General features: G+C 45.7%; 1 protein-coding gene across 1 annotated transcript in view; it reads right to left on the bottom strand.

The window, feature by feature from the left end:
• Nucleotides 1-490: 490 nt before the first annotated feature.
• Nucleotides 491-21,200, bottom strand: part of itgb5 (integrin, beta 5) — a 35,858-nt gene continuing 15,148 nt past the window's right edge. The window contains exons 12-16 of the mRNA XM_070914161.1: nt 4,974-5,196; nt 3,474-3,574; nt 1,307-1,426; nt 918-1,084; nt 491-688 (exon numbers count right to left, since the gene is read on the bottom strand). Coding sequence (XP_070770262.1) covers nt 593-688; nt 918-1,084; nt 1,307-1,426; nt 3,474-3,574; nt 4,974-5,196 — 707 coding nt within the window. The 3' untranslated portion in view covers nt 491-592. The remainder of the gene's footprint in view (nt 689-917; nt 1,085-1,306; nt 1,427-3,473; nt 3,575-4,973; nt 5,197-21,200) is intronic.

Below are 21,200 nucleotides of genomic sequence, written 5' to 3'. Positions count from 1 at the left end.
AAAATTTGAAAAGATCTGATGAGGAGTGAACTTCAAATTGTCCTGTTGGGTGCGTAGTTTATACTGGGAAAAAAAGGCATTTTTAGTGTTTATAAAAATATACAAATATAAGCCAATGTCCTGCCTGCTCGGTACAAAGAACGCGCGGTGGTTTTATGTGTGGAGTTATGGTTTTCATGAGAGAGTTTGTTGATCTTGTGTAACTGCAAGACAAACTCACCGCTAACTCTACTCTCGCCCTCTCTCTCTCTCTCTCTAAACAACACCAAGGAGTTCATGCTTCGCCGCTCCTCCGCCGACCGTCGCTGCTGCTGTCGGTCAAACACTCAGATGAAAAAGAAGAAGTCACGTCACGTCACGTCTCTGCGGAAGGCTTGAATCTCCTCCGTAAAGATAAAAAGGCCACAGACCCCCACCCCCACCCCACCCCACCCCCCCACCCCCCTCTCGGACACAGTCTAGTTCATTTCACTTCTGGTATCAGTCGTGAACCGTGCAGTGCAGAGGGACGGGTATGTTTCGGTCCACCTCAGCCCCGTCCCTCCAGGGATCTGTTCGCTGGACCGGTCCTGCCGTGCCCCGTGCTGAGGGATCAGTGGACCCCTCCGTTGTAGGACTTCCCATACATGTTGAAGTCTGTTTCTACAAAATGTGTAGAGACAGGCTGCTTGTACAGAGGGTTGGAGGCCTGGAGGGTGGGAGAGGTAAAAACAGGAAGTTACACAATGGCTCACAGCTTTGAACTCCACTTCTTCATGAGTCCCTGCTACTGTCCATCAAACAAAGACATCTTAAAAACAATATGTCAACATGCCATTATTGGATTTCTTTAACTCTCAACATAGGTATCAGTTGGTGCTGGCAGACACAGTAAACTACACCAAAACAACATTTGTGCTGCTGAGGTCCATCCTCACCATCTCGTATCGGGCACGTGAGCGTGCGTTCTGGAAGCGCGTGAACTCCCGCCGGTCATGAATGGTGATGACCAACTTCCAGGCGGCGAGCAGCACCACCCCCACCAGCAGGATGCTGCCGACCACCGCCAGCAGCACCGTCATAGCATTCGGCCCGCCGCCACACTCTGACACAGGAGAGGAAAAGGAGAGCCAGTTTAAATCAGTCCAAGAGGTCCGAAGTCTGTGAGTCTATGCTATGAAGTGACAGACTCTCAGTTAGCGGCCAACGTGGAGAAAAATCATCTTTAAAAGTTGTGCTATCCTTGGTTGGATGTTAGCAGGTGTCAAATTCTGACACCTTCAAAAGGGAAAGAACAGCTCAATCAGTTGTTGTGTGGAGCACTGACCTGGCTCTTTCAGAGCTGTGAGGATGGATTGTCCGCTGGCGTGCTCAGAATACGTGAACTTCATGACACAATCGTTGTCTGTCTTGTACAGACAAAGCACAGCGCCGGGGTCCTCCGTTTCTGGAAAGAGAAGAAATAGAGAAAGAAAATGGAGTTTTCAATCAGTTAGGAAAGAAAAGCTGATAAGAATCCTGCTACAGATCAGGTTCAGTCTCGGTTAATTTATTTATGCAGCTTCACCGCAAAATGATTAAATTAAGCAAAAGGGGAGGGAGAAAAGGCAAAGACATCACATAGAAAAACCAAATCCTGGTTTTATTGAGCTTCTTTGCTCCCTACGTTAATGTTCTTCTAACTGGACCAGGATCGCTCACCATTTCACACTTTTATTTGTTTCTTCAGTCTGGAGGAGTCACCCTGTCATCATCCTAATTATCCTTCACATTCAGGCACAAGCAGACAGAGTGGGAGGAAAAGATGAGGTAAAACCGAAGAGAAATCTCACGCCGAGGGAAAAACACAGAAAACACTTGTGAACGATCGTCACATCGTCTGAATGTCTCTGCTGTGAAATCACAACTGGCTGGAGCGAAAAAAAAAAATAAAAAAAAATGCATTCCTTTATTGAGACGCTGATATTCTGAGTGCCCTTGTTTTCAGTCAATCTTCATCACCCAAAAAGACTTAAAAGCTCACAAGGGAGGGTGAGGTCATGCTGCCCTGGTCCACCCTTTCCCTGCCTCCCCCACCCCCCCCACCCCCCCATCATCCCCTCCTCCTCTATTTCATGCACAAAGTATCTGGAATGTACATGTGGAGTCCATTAAGGCCAGTCAGATGGCTGCACTAGCGGGGAATGCTATGAAACACGTCAGATCTGGGCCAGGGCCACGCTGGGCCAATATGGAACGGTCTTATAATAGTCTCCATAACTAAACCCACAACCGACAGCCTCCTCTATCTCCTCTGTGCAACGCCATGCAGCATCACAGGCCCACAAAGGCCATACGTCACTGTGCACTTATTAATACATTCCTAAACATCCCCCCACTGCTTCCCTGCAGGCTGTGAGGGACGTCTGCTTTACAGATAAAAGCACTTATAGTTGACACAGTGAGTTTCAAACTGCAGCTTCCTGCTTTTTAAAATGACACATGAGAGAGGCAACGCTTTGTAGCAGGTACACGTTTGTTTAGTGGGTGGCTTCTCCCTGCAGAGAAGGAAGGACAGACGAGGTTTGGGGGGGGGGAGGCCCAGACCGACACCTGCCACATAATAACGTAAACATCAGGACACGACTGACCAGTGAGGTTGCACTTGGGCACCGTGGTGCTTTGAGCTAAACGCTAACGCCGGCATGCTGCAGCATCGAGGCATTCTGACATGACCCACAATGGGACGTGTGCGGTTCCCCAGGGAGCACCTTCGCAGATCGCTTGCGGAATTTGCTGCTTTGTGCGACTCTGGACGTATTACATTACATCCACTTGCTAGATAAGCGACTCATAGATTTTCACGTACATACGGGAGGAAATTTGGGGTTTCAGCGTCCTCCTCAAGGACACCGCGACGCAGGACAGAAGGAGCTCGGGGGGTTGATTGATAGCTGACCAGCTCTACCAGCTGAGCTACAGCCTGGTGATATTCTCCCCTTATGGAGGCATTCATTTAAATAAGCAGATTAATCCCACTAATCAGCAACCAGCCTCTTCTTAAATGTTGTGCTTTATTGCTTTATTTAGGTTTTTACCTCCCACCAAGGAGCAAAGACAAATACCGACACAGATTTTACATCAGTATTTTATAGCATCATACGGGTGATACAGTAACGTCTTACCTTGTCACACATTTATTTTTAAGTTGTGTTATTATTCCATCATCAGTGTGTAAACATGTAACATATGGCCAAGTGCTGATGGGCTGCGTCAGAGGTGTTAAGTGTGTCACATTAGAAGTCGCTGGACGTCTGACTGTACCTTGGCAGAGCCCCACGATAACAACATGAAGGGTCTAATAAAAAGTGACAGTGGAAGAGGTTTGTAATGTTAGAAATGAAACTGTTGCAGATGCCACAGATGTGAATACTTTTCTCTGCCAGCCAGTTGGGGTGTGTGTGTGTGTGTGTGTGTGTGTGTGTGTGTGTGTGTGTGTACTCGTGTTTACTCACTCAGGGTCTCCACGGTGATGATTTCATCCTTGCACAGGCGCTGGCAAGTCTGGTTGTCTGCAAGCCGTCCTGAGTTGAAAAGCCGGCACTCGATACACTCCCTGAAGCAGGGGAGAGCAAGTTTAACGGAAAAGTCCAACTCAAATATTTTAAAAAGGGGGGGGGGGGGGGCGGCTTCCTTCATCTTTATTCATGAGCTAGAAAAACCTGCACTGTCTTCTAAAATGCCGTTTGTCATTTTGACTCGGAGCACGTCAGCTGTAACGAATGTCCCACTGCGCTCCCTTTAAAAAAAAACAAAACAAAAAAAAAACACTGGAAGTTTCTCTGCAGCAAACTGTAAGCAGCTGAGCAGTGGGCGAACCGTGCTGCACACAAAACAAAGAACCTGCAGCCCGTGACTCCGGGTACTGGTGTTTCAGCGCGGGAACAGTCCTTTTGTTTAAGCTGGAGATAAACAGAAGCTACACATACACTTAGCTGAAACTAACACACAGGTGTTTCTATTACTTTAGTATTTACCGCCTGACATTTAAACAGAAACTTAAGATATGGCTTTAAGCAAACCAAAACTTGCAATCATGAGTAATCTTACTACCTCATCTCTCGGACCCTCTTGACATGCTCTCATTGTCTTTGTCTTTCTGTATTGTTTTGTATTGATGACGTTAGGCACTAATTAGTTATAACCAGCCCCGGATGAAAATGAGCTCATTAGCTAACTCTGTAAATCAATATATACATTTATTTATTGCAGTTTTAGCTATGTGTACCTACTAAACTGGCTATGAGTGTGTATAATCCTACAGCCAAATGTGTTTCTGAGAAATGCAGAGGCTTGTGTACACCTCTTGCCAACGGTGTTTCGGCTGCTGCTCAGCGTCATTCCGTCTTGCAGATAATATCCAACTGGCTGTGCAGTTGCAAGCAAACACATCCGGCCAAGCGGCGGTGACCTGTGTCTAAACTCAAGGTCGGGGGTGAAAGGTTGTTCCATAAAGATCAGAGTGCTGCCTTGGAAAACCGGAGCCATGTGTACGTAAGGAGGCCTGTTCAGACGACGCAGCGGAGACTCCTCTCTTTACTAGATGTCTGATAGGCATTTAACCCCGACCTCGAAAGGGCCCGAGCTGCCACACTGAGCGATGAAGTTCAAACGGCGGGGGCCACAGTTTCATTTCTTAAGGGTCACAAATGGCATGAGAGTTATCTGAACAGCTCTCTGACGACTTCTTCATCAAAGCTCAGATCAGTCCATCACTGGGTGAGTTATGAGAGGGTTTGGACTCTCGTTTTGGACGCGACGTGTTTGATGGTTTGACCTTTTTGACCTGGCTGTCTTGACTGCGTCTCATCACCGGTGCAGATTCCTGAGGGCTGCACCTTGTTTCGGTTTTCCACGTTCCTTCTCATATAATAAAACCCATGACTGGTTGTGTCTCCGTCAGTGGTGTGAAGTGGCTCATTACAAGTGTGGAGTGTTCCTACAGCAGACTTTACCTTTTGGTGCCGCAGGCGTCCGGGCAGGTGGGGCACTTCTCACAGGTGTCTCCGAAGGCCCCCGGCTCGGTGCACTGGCAGCGGCCGCACACACAGATGCCTCGACCGCTGCACATCTGCCCGTCGTCTGAAACGCAGGACGACGTCTCTGTGGAGCAGTTACAGTTGTCGCCGATGTAACCAGCGTGGCATTTACACTCCCCGCAGTGACACTCTCCGTGACCTGAACGAGAGAGGAGCAAGGAGGAGGTCAGTGACGGTCCCTCAGTCACTGTTTACACAAGGTAGATACTGTATTTCTGTGATTATACCTCCCACAAACACTTGAGTAAATACAGGAAAAAATACTTGTATATGTACATTCACACATGTGATAAACACCACAGCTGCTGTTGGCATGAAGTGTTACGAAGGTTGGAATCAGAGCTGGAAGATTCAACACCACAAACTTACAGTAGGAATACACTACAGTGGCCGAGACTGATGTTATAACAGCTCCACTCTTCTGGGAGCCCGGCGGCAGGGATTTGACCCCATTCAGCCACAGGAGCTTTAGAGGAGGTCGGCCACTATCCCTAAAAGTTATGGGCGGGGTTTGGGGTTGTTCTTCTTCCGCAAGGACCTGGCTTTGTGCACAGGGGTGTTGTCATGTTAAAAAAGAGGCTTCCACAAATACAGAAGAACCTCCATCCATCCATCCAGTTTCTTCTGCTGACCCGGGGTCGGGTCGCGGAGGCAGCAGGCCAAGCAAGGCAGTCCAGACGTCCCGCACAAATCCGCCGTTCGATCTCCCGCTCCAGTTTTACCCTCACTCGTGAACAAGACCCCGACATACTTGAACTCCTCCACTAGAGGCAGTAACCCCCCCCCAACCTGGAGGGAGCAATCCACCTTTAGAACACAATTGTCTAAAAACATCATGATATGCCGTAGCATTGAGATTTATTTGAACTTAACTTAAGACTGAAAAACAGGCCCGACATAAAGTAGAAAAAGAGGTCACGATACCATACAGCACATGAGGAAACTCTACAAGCAACAAGTGCCTTTCCTCCCTTTCCTCTGAGGGAGCAATCTGACCTTCCTTTGCAACAGCCAGCAGCTGGAGCAGCTGGAGCTTTACAGTCCTGACTTAATCCACATCTACTACCAGCAGTGAGCAAACTGCCCCTTTTGTACCACACTCATTAACTTGTTATCTGCGCTGGAATTGATCCAACAGGAGGAAGGCCTTGGGGAGAAAGCCGTGTCCCACTGGCTCTTGTTGAAACTCTGATTTGTCTCGGTTGACGGTGAGCGCTGTCCCTCCACCGCAGGCCGAACTCAGACAAGAGGAATCCTTGATGGAGGGAGGACAGCAGCTGTAATCAGGGAAGCATTACTTGACGAGCTTATTTCACACTAGTTGTTCCAAGACCCTCCACAAAGACCGCATTCATTAAGCTGCTATCTCAGACGGATAAGGAGTGGACAGAAAGGAGAGGACTGCAGGCGGGTCAAATCCAAGAATTCATGGTCTGTATCAGAAGAAATGTGCAGAACAATAGCAGGAAAAAAAAAAAAACATCAGCACTGTGAACTGCTGGACATACGAGGGCAGCTGTGAAGCTTCAGCCCCTCTAAAGACGACTGGTGATGATCCTGAAGTGGCAAACTGCTCTAACAGAATTCCCAACTGGATCGGAGCTGTTGTAAAAAGCAGTATGTGGCTTTATGATGGAGCCTGGGACCCCCCACACAGTGTTGTGGGAACCTTCCTGGGTGTATTCTGAGAGACTGAACATCAACAATTCAGTCAATTGATCGATTCTATTGATGCACAGAAGTTGATCAGCAAGTATTTTGATAGTCAATGAAAAATGCTAAACATTCCCTCCAACTTCTTAATTTAGAGGTTTGCTGCTTTTCTTCTTGTTATGTGACAGTAAAGCGAATATATTTGGGTTTTGGACTGTTGGTTGGACAAAACAAGCGATCTGAAGACTTTAGGAAGCTGTGATGGGAATCTTTCACTGTTTGCATTCATTTTATAGACCACACAATTAATCAATGAGAAAATAATTGTCCGAAGTGTTAGTTGCAGGTTTACATCAGTCTAATTTTCAGAAAAAATATTCTAAGGTATGTTTAAGAAGAGCCTTACATTGCTGTTTATATCATAAACCTTTTGGAAAAAGCAATAAAGAAACACGGTTATTTGTCCAGTAACTGCCATAGCATTTCCTTTTCTAAGCCGTTCAAATGGAAACAGTGAAGACAGAATTATGATCTAACGGAGGAGTGAAGACTGAGGAGAAAATGGGTCACTAACACATGAAATCACTGCTGTCCGTCTTAGGAGTGGCTGCTCCTTCTGTCCAACATGCACTCGGAACAGTCGGGGAACAATCAGATTGTGCTGCCACTCAGCCTCGGACACAGTGGGGTGGAAAAACCGCAGCCTATGATTAAACCCAGATCCTCAAAGAGGTCACGGAGACTTCTCGAAATGAACAGGAAACACTCTGTCTTATCATCAACCAAGTGGTCAGGGTTGTGCAACAAACTGTCTGGACTCACAGACACGCGGCTATTTTGATATAAACATGTCTCCCTTCTTAATTATTCAGTCTGAGCTGCAGAACATTTTTAAAAAGGTGGAAAAAACTGAGACTGATCAAATTAATCCTTTTTGTTTGCGGTAAAGAGTCTGGAGCACCACTCCCAAACCTCGGTCGGCAGAGGCCGGCCTGGTGAGTGGCATGTGCACCAACTCTGGGAATGTGTCCTTAAATGACACCGCTGCCGCTCGAGTACCACAGGGCAGAGAGGATGAAAAGAAGTGCAAGTGCAGCTGCTTTCACGTCGGCTTTATTGTTCAACAAGTCCTGACGAGCCGCTGCCGGGTCTGCCGTCGAGAAGCGCTCTCCTCTGCTCAAAAGGGTTATGCATGTGATCAAAGGATCGCCCAACTGCAGCTCAGCTCTACGGAGCGCTTCAGCATCTTTCAGCCCACAACTCTGACGAGACGAGCGAAACGGACTCAAAAACTGTAGAAACTGTGTTTTCGGTTGCAGCAGGTAAAGCTCTGATAAACACACTGCACAGTACATGCCCAACACCAACACGACACAAGTTAATGTGACAAAAGAAACAAAAAACAAGACATTACATGCAAGTATTTCCACTAACGCAACCAGTTCGTTTTTTGGGGGATTCAGACAGACAAACCCAGCACCCTTTAATCTGCAATCAGCCATCTGACTCTTCCAGAATAACGCCCTAAATAAGAGAGCCCAGCAAAGTCGTACTAATGGTATAAAATCAGCTCGAGTGTGCCATCTTATCTCACTCCATGAGTTAAGAGTTGTCTCCACCTTGTCACATCACGGTCAGGTGCTGCCTCTTTATCCCGATAGCTTTTGGCTCACCGCACCTCTTTTGAGACGAACTGGCATCCTGACAGAAGAGAATACCGGCACTCAACAGCACGCGAGCCCTCGTCCGATCCCCCGTGCCTTAAAACAGATGTGTGTTTGGAGCAAGTGCACGAGCGCTTTTTCCCGCCATTCCTTTTTTTTTTTGTTGTTTTGTTTTGTGATTGAGCTCTTAAGTCGTTCCATTTCTTTTTGGCTCTATTGTCGGGCCATTTTGAGTCGCTGCTCGACAGTGAGATTAAAACTCATGCTCATGATAAACACAGCTGTGGCAGAGGAGGAGGTATGGAATGTGTTCAGATGCTTCAGAGCTGTGACCTTCCTCTTTTGCACTTTGCAACTTTTCCATGACGTTTCTCGAGACATTCAGTCAGCCTGGACAAGCAGCCAAGATGAGGCAAAATGACAGAAGAAAGAAGCCCTTAAAGAAAAATCTTTTTTTTTTCCTTTTCAAGCCACTGTGGCAGAGTCATTTAAAAGTGACTTATGAATAATTGTAACAGAGAACATGATAAATCACTGTAAGAAAAACATTATTCAATGAGGCTCATTGTCACTTCTGCTATCCTCGAACATCTCATGAGCCTGGGGTGGTTGTGTTTACCGTGACCTGATCCGCTCAAACAAATACCACTGCTAATGGCCGCTAGACTCTTTAGATCAGCTGGATCGCCAGAATTTGGCTGAACTTCAATCTACGGTGCAGATCCACATGCCTCAATAATTGAAAGTGTAGGTTAAACAAATGAGCATGTAGCATAAAATACGTAAATCACATGTTTCGCATTCATGTAACGTAAATAAATAAATAAATAAACGAAGGATAAACGTGTTGTCCTAAATAGTCACATGGTCGGCAATATTCAAAAGCGTACTTTCTTCCTTGTGTGAACTTTAACTTTGAAAAAGACAGGACCCTGATGTCGGGCTGTGGGTGTTTTTGTTGCAGTTTGCAACTAAAACTTCTCCCGTGCTCGGAAGCTGGGAAACAGCTGGAGAAAAACTGACTGAGAAACGGACGTGCACATGATCAGGATCAAAGCAGGCTGTCAAAGTGCTCAGCCTGGTGTGGCTGGCCAGTTTAATGCAATTAAATGTAGTGGGGAATAGCCTTAGAAGAACTGTGTACGACTCAAAGGCTGAACAGCGCCACCAGCTAGTGAAGCATCAGCTCCCTAAATGGAAGATGAATTACGGGCTCTCTATTCTGTCAGACTGGCTGCCTTTAAAGCGACAATTAAGGGATCAAGAATACATTTGTCACCAAACTAAGCCAGCAGCGCAGAGACAGTCTGTAAAATGCATTTCCACATTTCCTGCCTGGAGATGTGCTGGATTTCAACATCACATTGAAAAACAGGCTTAAGTAAATATTTGGAGATTATATTAAGAGGAAACGAGCCGTTGGGTTATATTTAAAGAATAGTCGTTGCGCCATATCATGCAAATGTGCCAGACAACGAGAGCTCAGGCTCTAAAAACAACCGGGAGCTCAACTGATGCTGCCCTTTTCGTAAAAAGCATTCAAAATAAACACAAATGTTCCCAGAGCAAACGATATCTGACATCTGAAAACAACAGACCTCTGTGCATATCCAAATATTTCCTGTCTGCAGTGAGTGCACAGAGAGGAATTCGACACATCACCCCCTCTCTTGTATGTTTTGTGGGTGGAAAAACAACAGAGGGAGAATGAGACGGACTGGACACAGATGTGTGATCCGTCAAACGTCTGCAAAGCTGATCCAGTTGTTTTAGAGCAGCTGGCCTTCTTATCTGGCATTATTTGGTTATTCGACCCCCCTGCAAAATCTACAAATCGCAAAGCTTCAGTTTTTTTAGCCAAATTTTCTAAATGTCTCATGGTGACAGAGGCTTGCACAAATGAAACTGCACGTCAGGATTCTTTATCTGGTCTGCAGGAATAATCTCCTACGAAGCCAGAGAGTTCGTCACTCTGAACTCAGCAACCCTCATTAGGAATGCAGCGTGCGATATGATGTGGTAGCATGCAGAGGGGCTGGATGGAGGGCTGACATGCTCCCTCGCCTTCCCACTGTTGATGCAAAGAGAGAAACAGTCCACTTCCTGCAGCGGCGGTCAATGACGAGCTGCCTCTGTCCCAGAGGTTGTGGTGCGTATGGAAAGAAAACATGCCCTCTGACCTCTTACGTCCCCAGTTGCAGTCTGAAGCACTGCCCTACTTTCTGCTCTCAGCTGAGCCAGATGAAAAGCTTCACTGAATATTTGAAATACTTGTGGTGCACCCTAGTTCGCCTGCATCACATCAAGAATTCGTACATTAAAACAAAAAAAAAAGGCAGGTCAAGGCTGTCTGTAGGATGAACAAGGCGTATTTCCTGTGCCTGCCAGTTTCCTTTGGGAGATCCTGCTGTGTATAATTGGCCCGACTCCATAACATATTTAAAATGTTGTTACAAAAATATACATACATATATATACATAGCACAGTGGCAGCAGGCTAATCAAGGTAAATCACACGCCCTTCCTCCTGCCCACATCCTCCAGCTCCACCTGAAGGATCCAGAAGCCAGCTGGCATAATTCATCTCTCAGGTGTGTTCTGGGTCTGCCCCGGGATCTCGTCCAAGTTGGACATGGTCCGCAATACCTCAACAGGGAGGTGTCCAGAAAAGCACCTGAACTGACTCCTTTCAAAATGGAGAAGATCCCTCTGGATGTCTGGGGTCCTCACCTTGTCCTTAAGGGAGACTGTCCCGAGATGTGGAATAAAAAATCCTTCTCATGCCCAGAGTTCAGGACCACAGGCGAGGGGAAGAGTGCTTCCAGGGACAGTCACAGAGTTTCTCTAAGTCCACAAATCACATGTAGACTGGATGGGCCAAGTGAGGCGATGACCCCTCCGGTCTCCTCGCAAGAGTGGGTCAAGGGTCCCAGACAGACACCCCTCGCTCTGCTTTGCTCTGTAACATGCAGGTGTATAGGAGGCGACCCACTCGTTTCTCAGGGGACAGCTCCAGTAAAGTGGGGCTCAGCACCTTGCCGGTGCCTCTCACTCTGGACATTTACAGAAACAATCCAATGTGCTCAGATTTGCGTCCATCTACAGTATGTTTAGCTGTTACTGTTCAACCTCCAGCACTAGCTTCTGCTCCTTCCCCACCCCCGCCACAGGGAGGACACCGCATGTCCAATAAGCTAGCGTTTGTTGGCAGGTGTCAGTTAATTTTGTCCTCCACCTGTCACTTGACCAGCAGTGGATGGGCTGTAGAGAATAGTATTATTCTGAAGGAGCTGTTTTGATGGACCAGGGCTGCAAATAATGATTATTTTCATTGTCAGTGGGTCACAATGTACCAGAGCCCAAGGTGGCATCTTCACGTTGTTTTTTTTTGTTTGTTTCATGAACAGTCCAAAATCCAAACATTCAAAGTTTCCTATCATAAAAAAAGCAAGCACTTTTGGCATTTCTGCTTAAACAATTCGTTGCTTATTTTGTGTCGATCACCAAACTGGACATTTTGATGTCATGAAAATATGTCACCATTGGAATCTGTTGTAGCTGGTATAATTCAACCGCAGCCACAGTGGTGGTCTTTGTGACAGACAGCCACCACAGTTTGTTCTAAAAAAAAAAAAAAAGTACTTTGACGTACGATTATACACAACTTAAGTATGAGTTCCAGTTAATACTACCACATCTAGTATGTCTGGCGTTACTTCTTTGTCTTGACTTAATTTAAACAAAGCAAATATGTCAAATGACAGAGTGCTTTGCGCATTAATTTCAGAGAAGTTCAGACTAGACAGATCTATCATAGCATGCAGCCCCTCCCTGACCCGGGGAAGGAACGCAGAAAATGACTCCACGACTTTAAATGAGAGCTCTGACAGCAGGACAATATCACCAAAAACCACTCAACATAATTACACAGTAGGCTGTGGGATAAGATGACTGTTTGGTCATAGGCTCAGACTAGCTTGAGAGTGTGTTTCTTTTTTTTGTGTGTGTTTGAGTGAAAATGAAAGTTTTCCACTCAAACTTAGTCAAAGGTTGCAACGTGCTAAAATGAACAGATAGCTTGTTTGGAGGGGAACTTCAAATATATTCAAGTATCCAATGAGCAAACATGCTTATTTATAACTTCAGGGGATGTGACTGGTAGAAAGAATTCTGTCCATTTGCGGTCAACGATCATTTCAGTCTCCAAGCAAAAAAACTGCAGAGATGGAAACAGAGGTGATGCTTTCATGACAGTAGGAAAAAAACCACAAAAACAACCAGCAGAGAAACCCTCTAAGTTAGCCCTCTGAAACCTCTGGAGTGGCAGCAACCCAACTGCTGACGAGGCACTGAGGTTGGGTTTTTTTTTTTTTCCCCCACAGAAAATTCACAAAGTAGACTTGAGAAACGTCAGAAATAATGTTAAAAATCAGTTCTTGCGCAACTGAAAAGATGTTTTGTATCATTTCCTCAAGCGGTTAAGGTTCGTTTGGTTTTCACTGTCAAAGTTTAAAACACAGCCAGCCTCATTTTCTGTCGTTCAGGAGGAATAAATCACTAATCCTCCTTCAGGGCTAAAGGCTGGAAAACATACTGTTCTGATAAGATATGAGGAAGACAAAACACACACACACACACACACACACACACACACACACACAGAGGCTCTTCTGTCTGTCTCTCCACACTCCGAGACAGACGGAGCTACTGAAGCTTCGCTGCCCAGGAAGGAAAATAAGCAAACTCTAAAGGAGGGGGAGCAGCGGTAGTAAATGTCATCCAATTTGAGGGACTAAATACTTCTTGAGATTAACTGCGCATAGAAATTAAAGCCGATGGACAAGGATCTATGTTATAAATTGTGAGATTAAAGAAGGCCGATGATTTGTCCTTAAAATCCTTTCAAATAGTACCGTCAGATTTAGAGGCCCAGAGCACACAGCGACGACGTCCTGCTCATCCAGTATTACTGCAGCGGCCAGCAGCACAGTGCAAAACACAAGAGCAGGTGGGAGAAGTGAAACCGGGATCTTTCTGTGGACAGACTGCAGTCCTGTTTATGACCGACACTGACAATTCATCCAAAACCAGTCTCTGCTGGACGGGAACTTACATACTGATACACTTGATATAGTGCTTTCTATATGCTATCCAAGTTTGAGCTGATGTGTTCCCCTTTAAAAGGGCTATTAAAACAATGTGACTACCCTATCAGAATCAGAAATACTTTATTGATCCCTGGGGGGGGGGGGGGGGTTGTACACTATCTTTGTGTACGTACGTGTGTGTGTGTGTGTGTGTGTGTGTGTGTTACTGCCAGGGTAATACAGCTAAAAAATGTGGGCTGTTAAAATGTGCAGGCCATGACAAGCTCTCTCTCTTATGCTGACAGCCAATATCTGGTCAGCATGAGATGTGTAGGTTCGTGTGCCCGTAAAAGAAGAAGAATGCCACCTTGTAAATAAGCAGCCTGCAAACTAAAAAAGGACACGCAGCAGGGTCAGACTGGGTGCACTTAGAAATATCAGCAGCTCTGACGTGCGAGTTTAACATCACATCCTCGACAGACAACAGTCATTACCAGCCATGAAAACAGTGTTTACTTCTAGATTCTCGGCCTCCGAAGTCACAGGACACCTCAACACACAATGACATTACTCAGCAAGACAAAAGCCTATAAAAAAAAAAAAGAAAGACTGAAGGGCAACATGGACGCACAATGATTATCTCTGTGACCTGAGTTTCATATCTCTGAGGCGACCAGCTATTTACTGACTAAGCATGAGTAAGCATTTCACGTGTTGACACTCCATGTCCTGCTGGGGAAAAGATGACAATTATCTCTTACTTTAAAAACTGGAATACTGCAAGGCAAGCTTGATCACGTTTTCATGATGTGTCCAGGGATTTACACTGCCTTTGTGTTGGATGAAAGGAGGCGCAGAAACGCCCATCAAAGGAACAACGCGAATCTCCTTCCGGCCACAAGAAGGCCAAGGTACCACCTCCTCTGCTAGCTCGCCCCTGCTCCTCCGGCATCTTCAACCTTACTGGCTTTTCATCTAATAAAATCGGGGATCATTTTGAAGGAAACTTTCATCTCACGCGCTGTTGTTTCAAGAGCCGGTTCTACCGGATCTCCTCCTTGGGATGAACTGTTAAACAAAATAGTTCAAAAGTAGAACATTTACAAACACTATGGCAGTACTGCACAGGTTAACAAGTTAACAAGCAGAGTTCGTGGTAGCAGTTTTATCCTGCTCTTTAGTGGATTTGGGAAACTTTACCCGCACACGAGCTCCAGTGGGGCCTCCAGCAGAGCCAAAAAGCTTTGTAGCGCATTGCTTTCTCTAGAAATGTGCCCTTAACCAAAGCAGTCTTTAGGAGAACCGCTTTTGCAATACATCTACCTACTTACTACCTACCTACTATGGCCACTTTGGAGCAGTGAAAACAAGCTGTGAGCAGCTGATCAGATTACAGCTGGATTTGGAGACGTGTTTCTTCCTTTAGCCGTTTTTGCTCTCCACCAACTCCTGAGTGAAATATCTGACTCTTTAGCTGCCAAATGCTCCACTGTGTTCACCAGCTAGCCTCTAACTGGGTCTGCCTATTGTTAGCTGCCGCGGCTGGAAACGAGCGCTGACGATAACTGTGGCGAAGTGAAGCAAAACAATAATGTCGCGGGTTTCTAAACCAAAACAACGGACTGAAAGACGCTGAAAAGTTCCATAAGGCTGAGGGGAACTGCAGAGTCAGGTGGTAATTATCTGTGGCTCACTATGAGCGTCCCCTCTCATTAACACAGTCATTGTCAGTATTAAAAATATTGATTATAGCAGCGTGAAATATATATACATACACACCAGCACCACTTCTAGGCCTCAGCCTGGCAGACATGCTCTACAAAAAGCTGAATTCAGGAGCTCTTCTTTCTTTATTTTCTCATCAGCGCTCCGGTTCAACACACTGTGGACGCCTCAGCATGCATCTAACACCCAGCAGACAGCTGGGCTTTTTTTCTTTTTTTTTATCCCTCTGAAACAATCAGCTGTTTAGCTTTAAGGGTCTAAATCCTGGGGACCTCTGGGGGGGTTCTTAATGCTGAAGAACCCAAAAGCCTGACAGACTTCAAAATAAGCCCTGAAAACAGCTGCTGAGCCCACAAAATGAAACCCAAACACTTCCAACACTTGATCGTGTAAACGCATCTTTGTCAGGCACACATACGTGGTGACTTTTGCTGTGGGCCTTGGGTCTGACTTGATGTGGGTTGTTTTTGTGGCTCCAGTGTCAAACAGGAGACAAAAAAAATGGGAACCTGCACAGGCTTTCTAATGTATAAGGGCATTTCCTGAGCTTTCGGCTCTACTTCAGATACCGACCTCTTTGGTTGCCAGTTTTGTCTACACACAGTCAGATTGAGAGTCAGAGACCTCAAGCACACCACAACTCCAGTGTAAAGAAACACCTGCAAGATTGTAAAGGAACTTTATTAGTCTACACACAGCGATAGGATCAGGGTGTGGCCTTGTACCTGCGGTATTTCACCAGACAAACCCGAGGTGTCTTTGTCTGCAGCGGTCAAGTTCAGTCAAGTCTCAAAGAGCAGAGAGCGGAGGAGGGGGAGGAGTCATCCGGTGTTTGTTTTACCTCGGGGTCTTACGGACCGTCAGGTGTCAGGCGCCCAGGCGCTGCTCAGGCAGACACATTACTCTTCCACATCAAGTACACTCAAATTCCTCTTTCCCTTGAACATGGAGCAATCAGGTTTTCAAGGTTTCAAGGCAATATATGGATACAGGTTTCAATTCAGAGCGCGGGTATACTTGTTATACAGGCAAAAGGTGAGAGGGTTTAAAATGTGATATTTGGCGAACCATAGTGGCCGGGGATAGTGATAGTCATAATAAAATGCGAATGATGAGTTACATGATGCTGATAGACACGTTCTCATTTTTTTTTTTTTTTTTCTGCCCTAGATACCCGAAAATAATTTACATATCGATGTTATTATAGTTGACAATTGCACGTTTCACCTCTTTTCTATCAGACTAGTTTTGGAGCGGTTCAAAAGAAATAAAAAATCTGCTAGTGAGTGCCATAATAATTAAGCGGTATTACTTTTTTTTTTTTCACACAGTGTATATTATTTTTCAGTAGTAATGACTTTGTTGTTGCTTGCGACCGCCTGGGTGGCTGTCAGCCAAACGTTAACGAAGACCAGACTCACTAATTGCCGCATGTTCAAGTAATGACACATAAAACACTAATGCGAACCACAGCCACTGATTCAAACACGCTTTACAGACTCGATGCTGCAGGAGGAGAGAGCCCAGCGCTTTCCTACTGAAAGCAGCAGCTGAGATACAACCAGGCTCCACTGCCGCATCTGAGGACTTTCTTCCTCTAGTAAATGACTTAATGCCCACTGTAACGTGTTTCAAATAACGTTCAGAAGTAATTTCATACAGTATTTCAACCTCCATCTGATAGACAAGCTACAAAAAGCAGAGCTGCCACAGTGGAAAGGCTCCCACACATGATCTACCTCGAGGGTACAGACAAGATAAAAGATAAAACAAGACGTTTTATCGTAAGGTGTTAGCCTATCTCGACTTCAGATGACAATGAGATTAATCCCTTCCCAAAAATATACGTCTTCAATGCCATCCTCATGTATCTCACCAGAACAGTGGTGGCAACAAGCCATTACATTTCTCATAACAACAAAGCTTCTCTTTTCAATTTTTCATGAAACAAACTATGTTGTGACATTGAACGACAAAAATATGAGACACTTTAGACATTTTTTTTTAGTGACGGCAGTGATCTGGGCTGAAGCTGAAGCTGCACATGTTTTCTTACCGGTGAAAGTGACTTTCAGGTGTATTACCTGTGTTTCAACATGTCTAGGATAACAACTTGTACTTCTCTCTTTCATCTGCACCGTCTCTTCCTGTCAGACTGGACTGTTTCAAAGCTAAAGCAAAGAGAAGTTCATCTCTTGTTTTTATCTGACGAAACAAATAGACCAATTAAGCACTTTGGGTCTGACTCTGCAGAGAACTGTTTCCTTCAGCCAAGCACAGTTCCAGTAATGCTCGGCATGAACATGAATAAACACATATGTTCCCATTTACCCTATAAGGAGACACACACACACACACACACACACACATACACACACACACACACACTAACTCACAGGACGCAGCTTTGGGACAGCGGTTGTATTTATGGGGTAAAAGAGAGTTTGTGCAAGTCTGGAAAATAAAGTCACGCTATTTCTGGCAACAGGAGACTGCTGAGCGCTTAGATCATTATTTAGAGCCAGCTGCAGAGATGTGGGTCAGGGGGGCAGGAGGACTAGGAAGTCAAGACGTAAAAATACATACGATTCCTCCTGCAGTTTCTGTTTCTGTATCTTTGCACACATTCGCTGATACTGATGTACATATAACATCCGTCTGCACGTGTATCAGTCAGGCTCTAAAAGGAGTGACTTCTCCTTGCATTAGTTTCTACTCAAGACAAAAAAAAAAAAACACAAAACAAATATTTCTGAGTAAATCAGCACACTGACCCCTCATACAAACACTCACAACATCACAGGGGGTCTGAATCAGGTCATTCACGGCTACATTACACAAATCCTGACAGTGTCCGCAAAGCGCACGTCTGTCTGCGCGTCATTCACCTTGAAGACGCCCCAGAGAGCCTCCACAGACAGATGCAGACGTAAACACAAAGACAGATGGCCGTGTAGATACTGAGGATAAGATTACCAGAACATTCAGAGACGCGCAGTCGTCCAACACAGGTCATCCGACCCCAGATACAGCACATCCTCCTCCCAGCTTCCTGCTTCCAACTACCTCCCCTCTTAGGGCCGACGCTGGGGCGAGGAGGAGCTGTTGCTGCTGCGAGCCGCGTTACATGACAGTCTGTCTGTCTGTCTGTCTGTCTTTTGCTTTTTGGGTGCTTTTGTTGGTTTGGGGTCATCAGACACTTCAGTAAATCAGAATCAATCAGAAATACTTTATTGTCTTTATGTCATTGCTGCTTTTACACACTCTTGTTCTGTCATTCAGTGTTTATGGATTCTATTGGGAAATCAGTCATTAAACATACAAAGAATATCATAAAACATATCACATTTCCCAGGAACACCCAAACCCCTCCCACCCTCCATCCCCATCCCTTCCCATCCCTTCCCTTGCATGGGACATAAATGACAAAGTACAAAAAAACCAGCACTCCACACCACACCACACCACAACAGCCAGTCTGCCCAGCAGGTGTGGTGTGGAGTGCTGCCTGCTTCTGTCCCTGTGTCCTCACACTCAACTCGGACTGGATGACCAGCACATCTGCAGGAATGGAAAGTGGACTAGGATTCAATGTAGAAGTATTGCCGGTTTACTACAACTCATCATAAGTACAAGAAAATAACAGTCCAGTTCAATAAATTCTTGTAGTTTTTAAAAAAAAATCTCAGCTATTTCCTCATCATACTAACTGACCCATCTCCATGGCAACAGAGCAAACTCCATTCACTGAGAAAGACTCTGGGGAAAAAGCTAGAAAGTGAACTTTGAGTTGAGTTTTGTCAAACTAGATTCTGTCATTTAGAAAATCATTAAAAAGTGAAGCATAAAGCAACAGGATTTGCATCTACTTTGCCATCTCATCTCCTCTTCTCTCCACAAAGGGTGAGATTCAAATTGAAGCAAAGCACAACACAGCGCTGCTGAGGAAGATGATGGCTGAGCTCAGGCTGAAAGATAACAGTAGAGCTCAAAATACTGACAGAATGGCAATATCAGAATTAAAAAAAACAAACAAACAATGACAAAGAAAATATCCCCCCGAAAAGATGAAAAAGATGAAGTTGAGTATTTCAAACGCGCAGAAACAGAGCAGTATTGAGAGACAACACTGAATCACAGGAGGCAATGCGATAACATATTGATTATTTTGCCCTGTCTCATACTGTAGGAGTCTTAAAACACATGCCAATCTATAGGAGTGACTAGACGGCCCTACAGAGAGGTTGATAACCTCCATACCAGTGCGACTACACGGCGGCTCATGCTGTCAAGACAAGACTACGACAGGAAACACCACAAGTTCAACAAGTGATATGATATCAAACCTGAACGTGACCGCGGCTCTCTCTCCAACCAGCATTTCAGATTCACAGGCTGATAGCTGCACCTCAGCGAGCTTCATAGCAATCTACTTACAGACACTGAAGGAGGCAAAGAGTGATTTAAAAAGAAAAGAAAAAAAAACAAAAAAGAAAAACACTGGAGGATATCATGCCAGCTGATTTCCTCTTTAATAAAACCGGCTGCGCCTTTAGGCAGTTTATAAGTCTGAACACTCCCGATTTTCCCAGACATAAGACTACAAATGAGCAGCTCTCTGCAGAGTGTAACTGATCCAGGTGGAGCACAATACGGTTTACAAGATATTTTTGCTTGCTCAGGGGGCTCGAAAACAGACCTTAATAGTATTTCCTGTGGGGTTTTTTTTTTTTTTTTTTTTTTTAGAAACGTGCGGGCACAGAACAGTTTTTTACAGAATGCCTTCCACAGGGCACTCCACAATAATTAACTGACAGACTCAGAGGAGCGAGGGGAGGAAAGTGTGGAGGAGGCGTAACGTTTGGTATCATTAGGAACTCATTATGGCTCCACGCTGGGCGACCACGCTGAGAGAGGAGGTGGGAAGACAAGAGCGGCAGAAGGTAGTGGACTGTAAAGATTTAATGACTGCTTATGGATGATCGGCACAAACAAACAAGCCATTCTGCATCTGTGCATTCAGTGTGTCCGGCCTCGCTGCTGACTAAACGAGAGACTTCTGTTTCTACTGGCTATAGATAAATAGAGGCGGGCATTGTGTCAGGGGATCGCGCCAAAGTTGGCCCCACCGTCACAAAGCGCTCTCTGTGGTTTCACAGGAACAGTCGTTGGCTTGGGGATGAGCCAGTGGGGCCCGCCCCCCCCCCCCCCCCCCCACCAAGCAAGGAGGTCTCGCACCAGAGTCTTGGACCCAATGTTCTGGGAACACAACAGCCCGGGCCTGTTTGGTATAACTGAGCGGGTACACTGAGCCAAACCTGCCTTTTCATCAGAGTGAAGCATCAGAGTGAAGCAGGGACAGCTCAGTGAGAGGAAAAGGATTTTAAAGTTGGCACCAGCGCATGAATCACTGATTAACGGAACGTATTCATGCCTCGGGGTGGAAAAATGGAGGAGGCCGCAGTGCTTCAGCTCAAAGCTCTCACTGTACAATCACTATACAGCCTCAATGTTGTTAGGTTTTGAATCCGTCACACATCTCTTCTAGCTTCCGCCTCTCCACCTCTCTCGGGTCCTCGATCATACCAAACCAAGCCCCCTCCGAGGCAGACGCAGAAACAAACACGAGCCCAACATCTGAACAACTACTATTGCAGCTGCTCCTCGGAGCTTCTTCTGGGAGCAGAGCCAGCAGCCCCGCAGGTGACTGATCCGGCTCGCTCAGAATATAAACGCTGGGTTGGTTGCAGTGAAGTCAGGGAGAGGGCCAAACCACCAAGGCACACCCAGAGCAGGTATGGGAACGTGACTCAACATCATGAACGTGCTTTATTTTTTTTTTTAATTATAACCCACAACAAGCAGCAGATCTAAAGAGTTTACAGCGTGTTTGATGTCAGCTTGTATTCTCATTAAGTTCAGTGCTCAGGGAGGTGCGGTCTCTCAACAGCTGTAGCTCAAACCACCACCTCACTGCAAGCACAGCGACTCAGTGAATCAAATACAAGGATTCC

Source organism: Enoplosus armatus, chromosome 11, assembly GCF_043641665.1.
Source record: "Enoplosus armatus isolate fEnoArm2 chromosome 11, fEnoArm2.hap1, whole genome shotgun sequence".
Classification (NCBI taxonomy): Eukaryota; Metazoa; Chordata; class Actinopteri; order Centrarchiformes; family Enoplosidae; genus Enoplosus; species Enoplosus armatus.
Note: the sequence above shows the minus strand (reverse complement) of the source record. Positions and strands in the feature narration are given on the sequence as shown.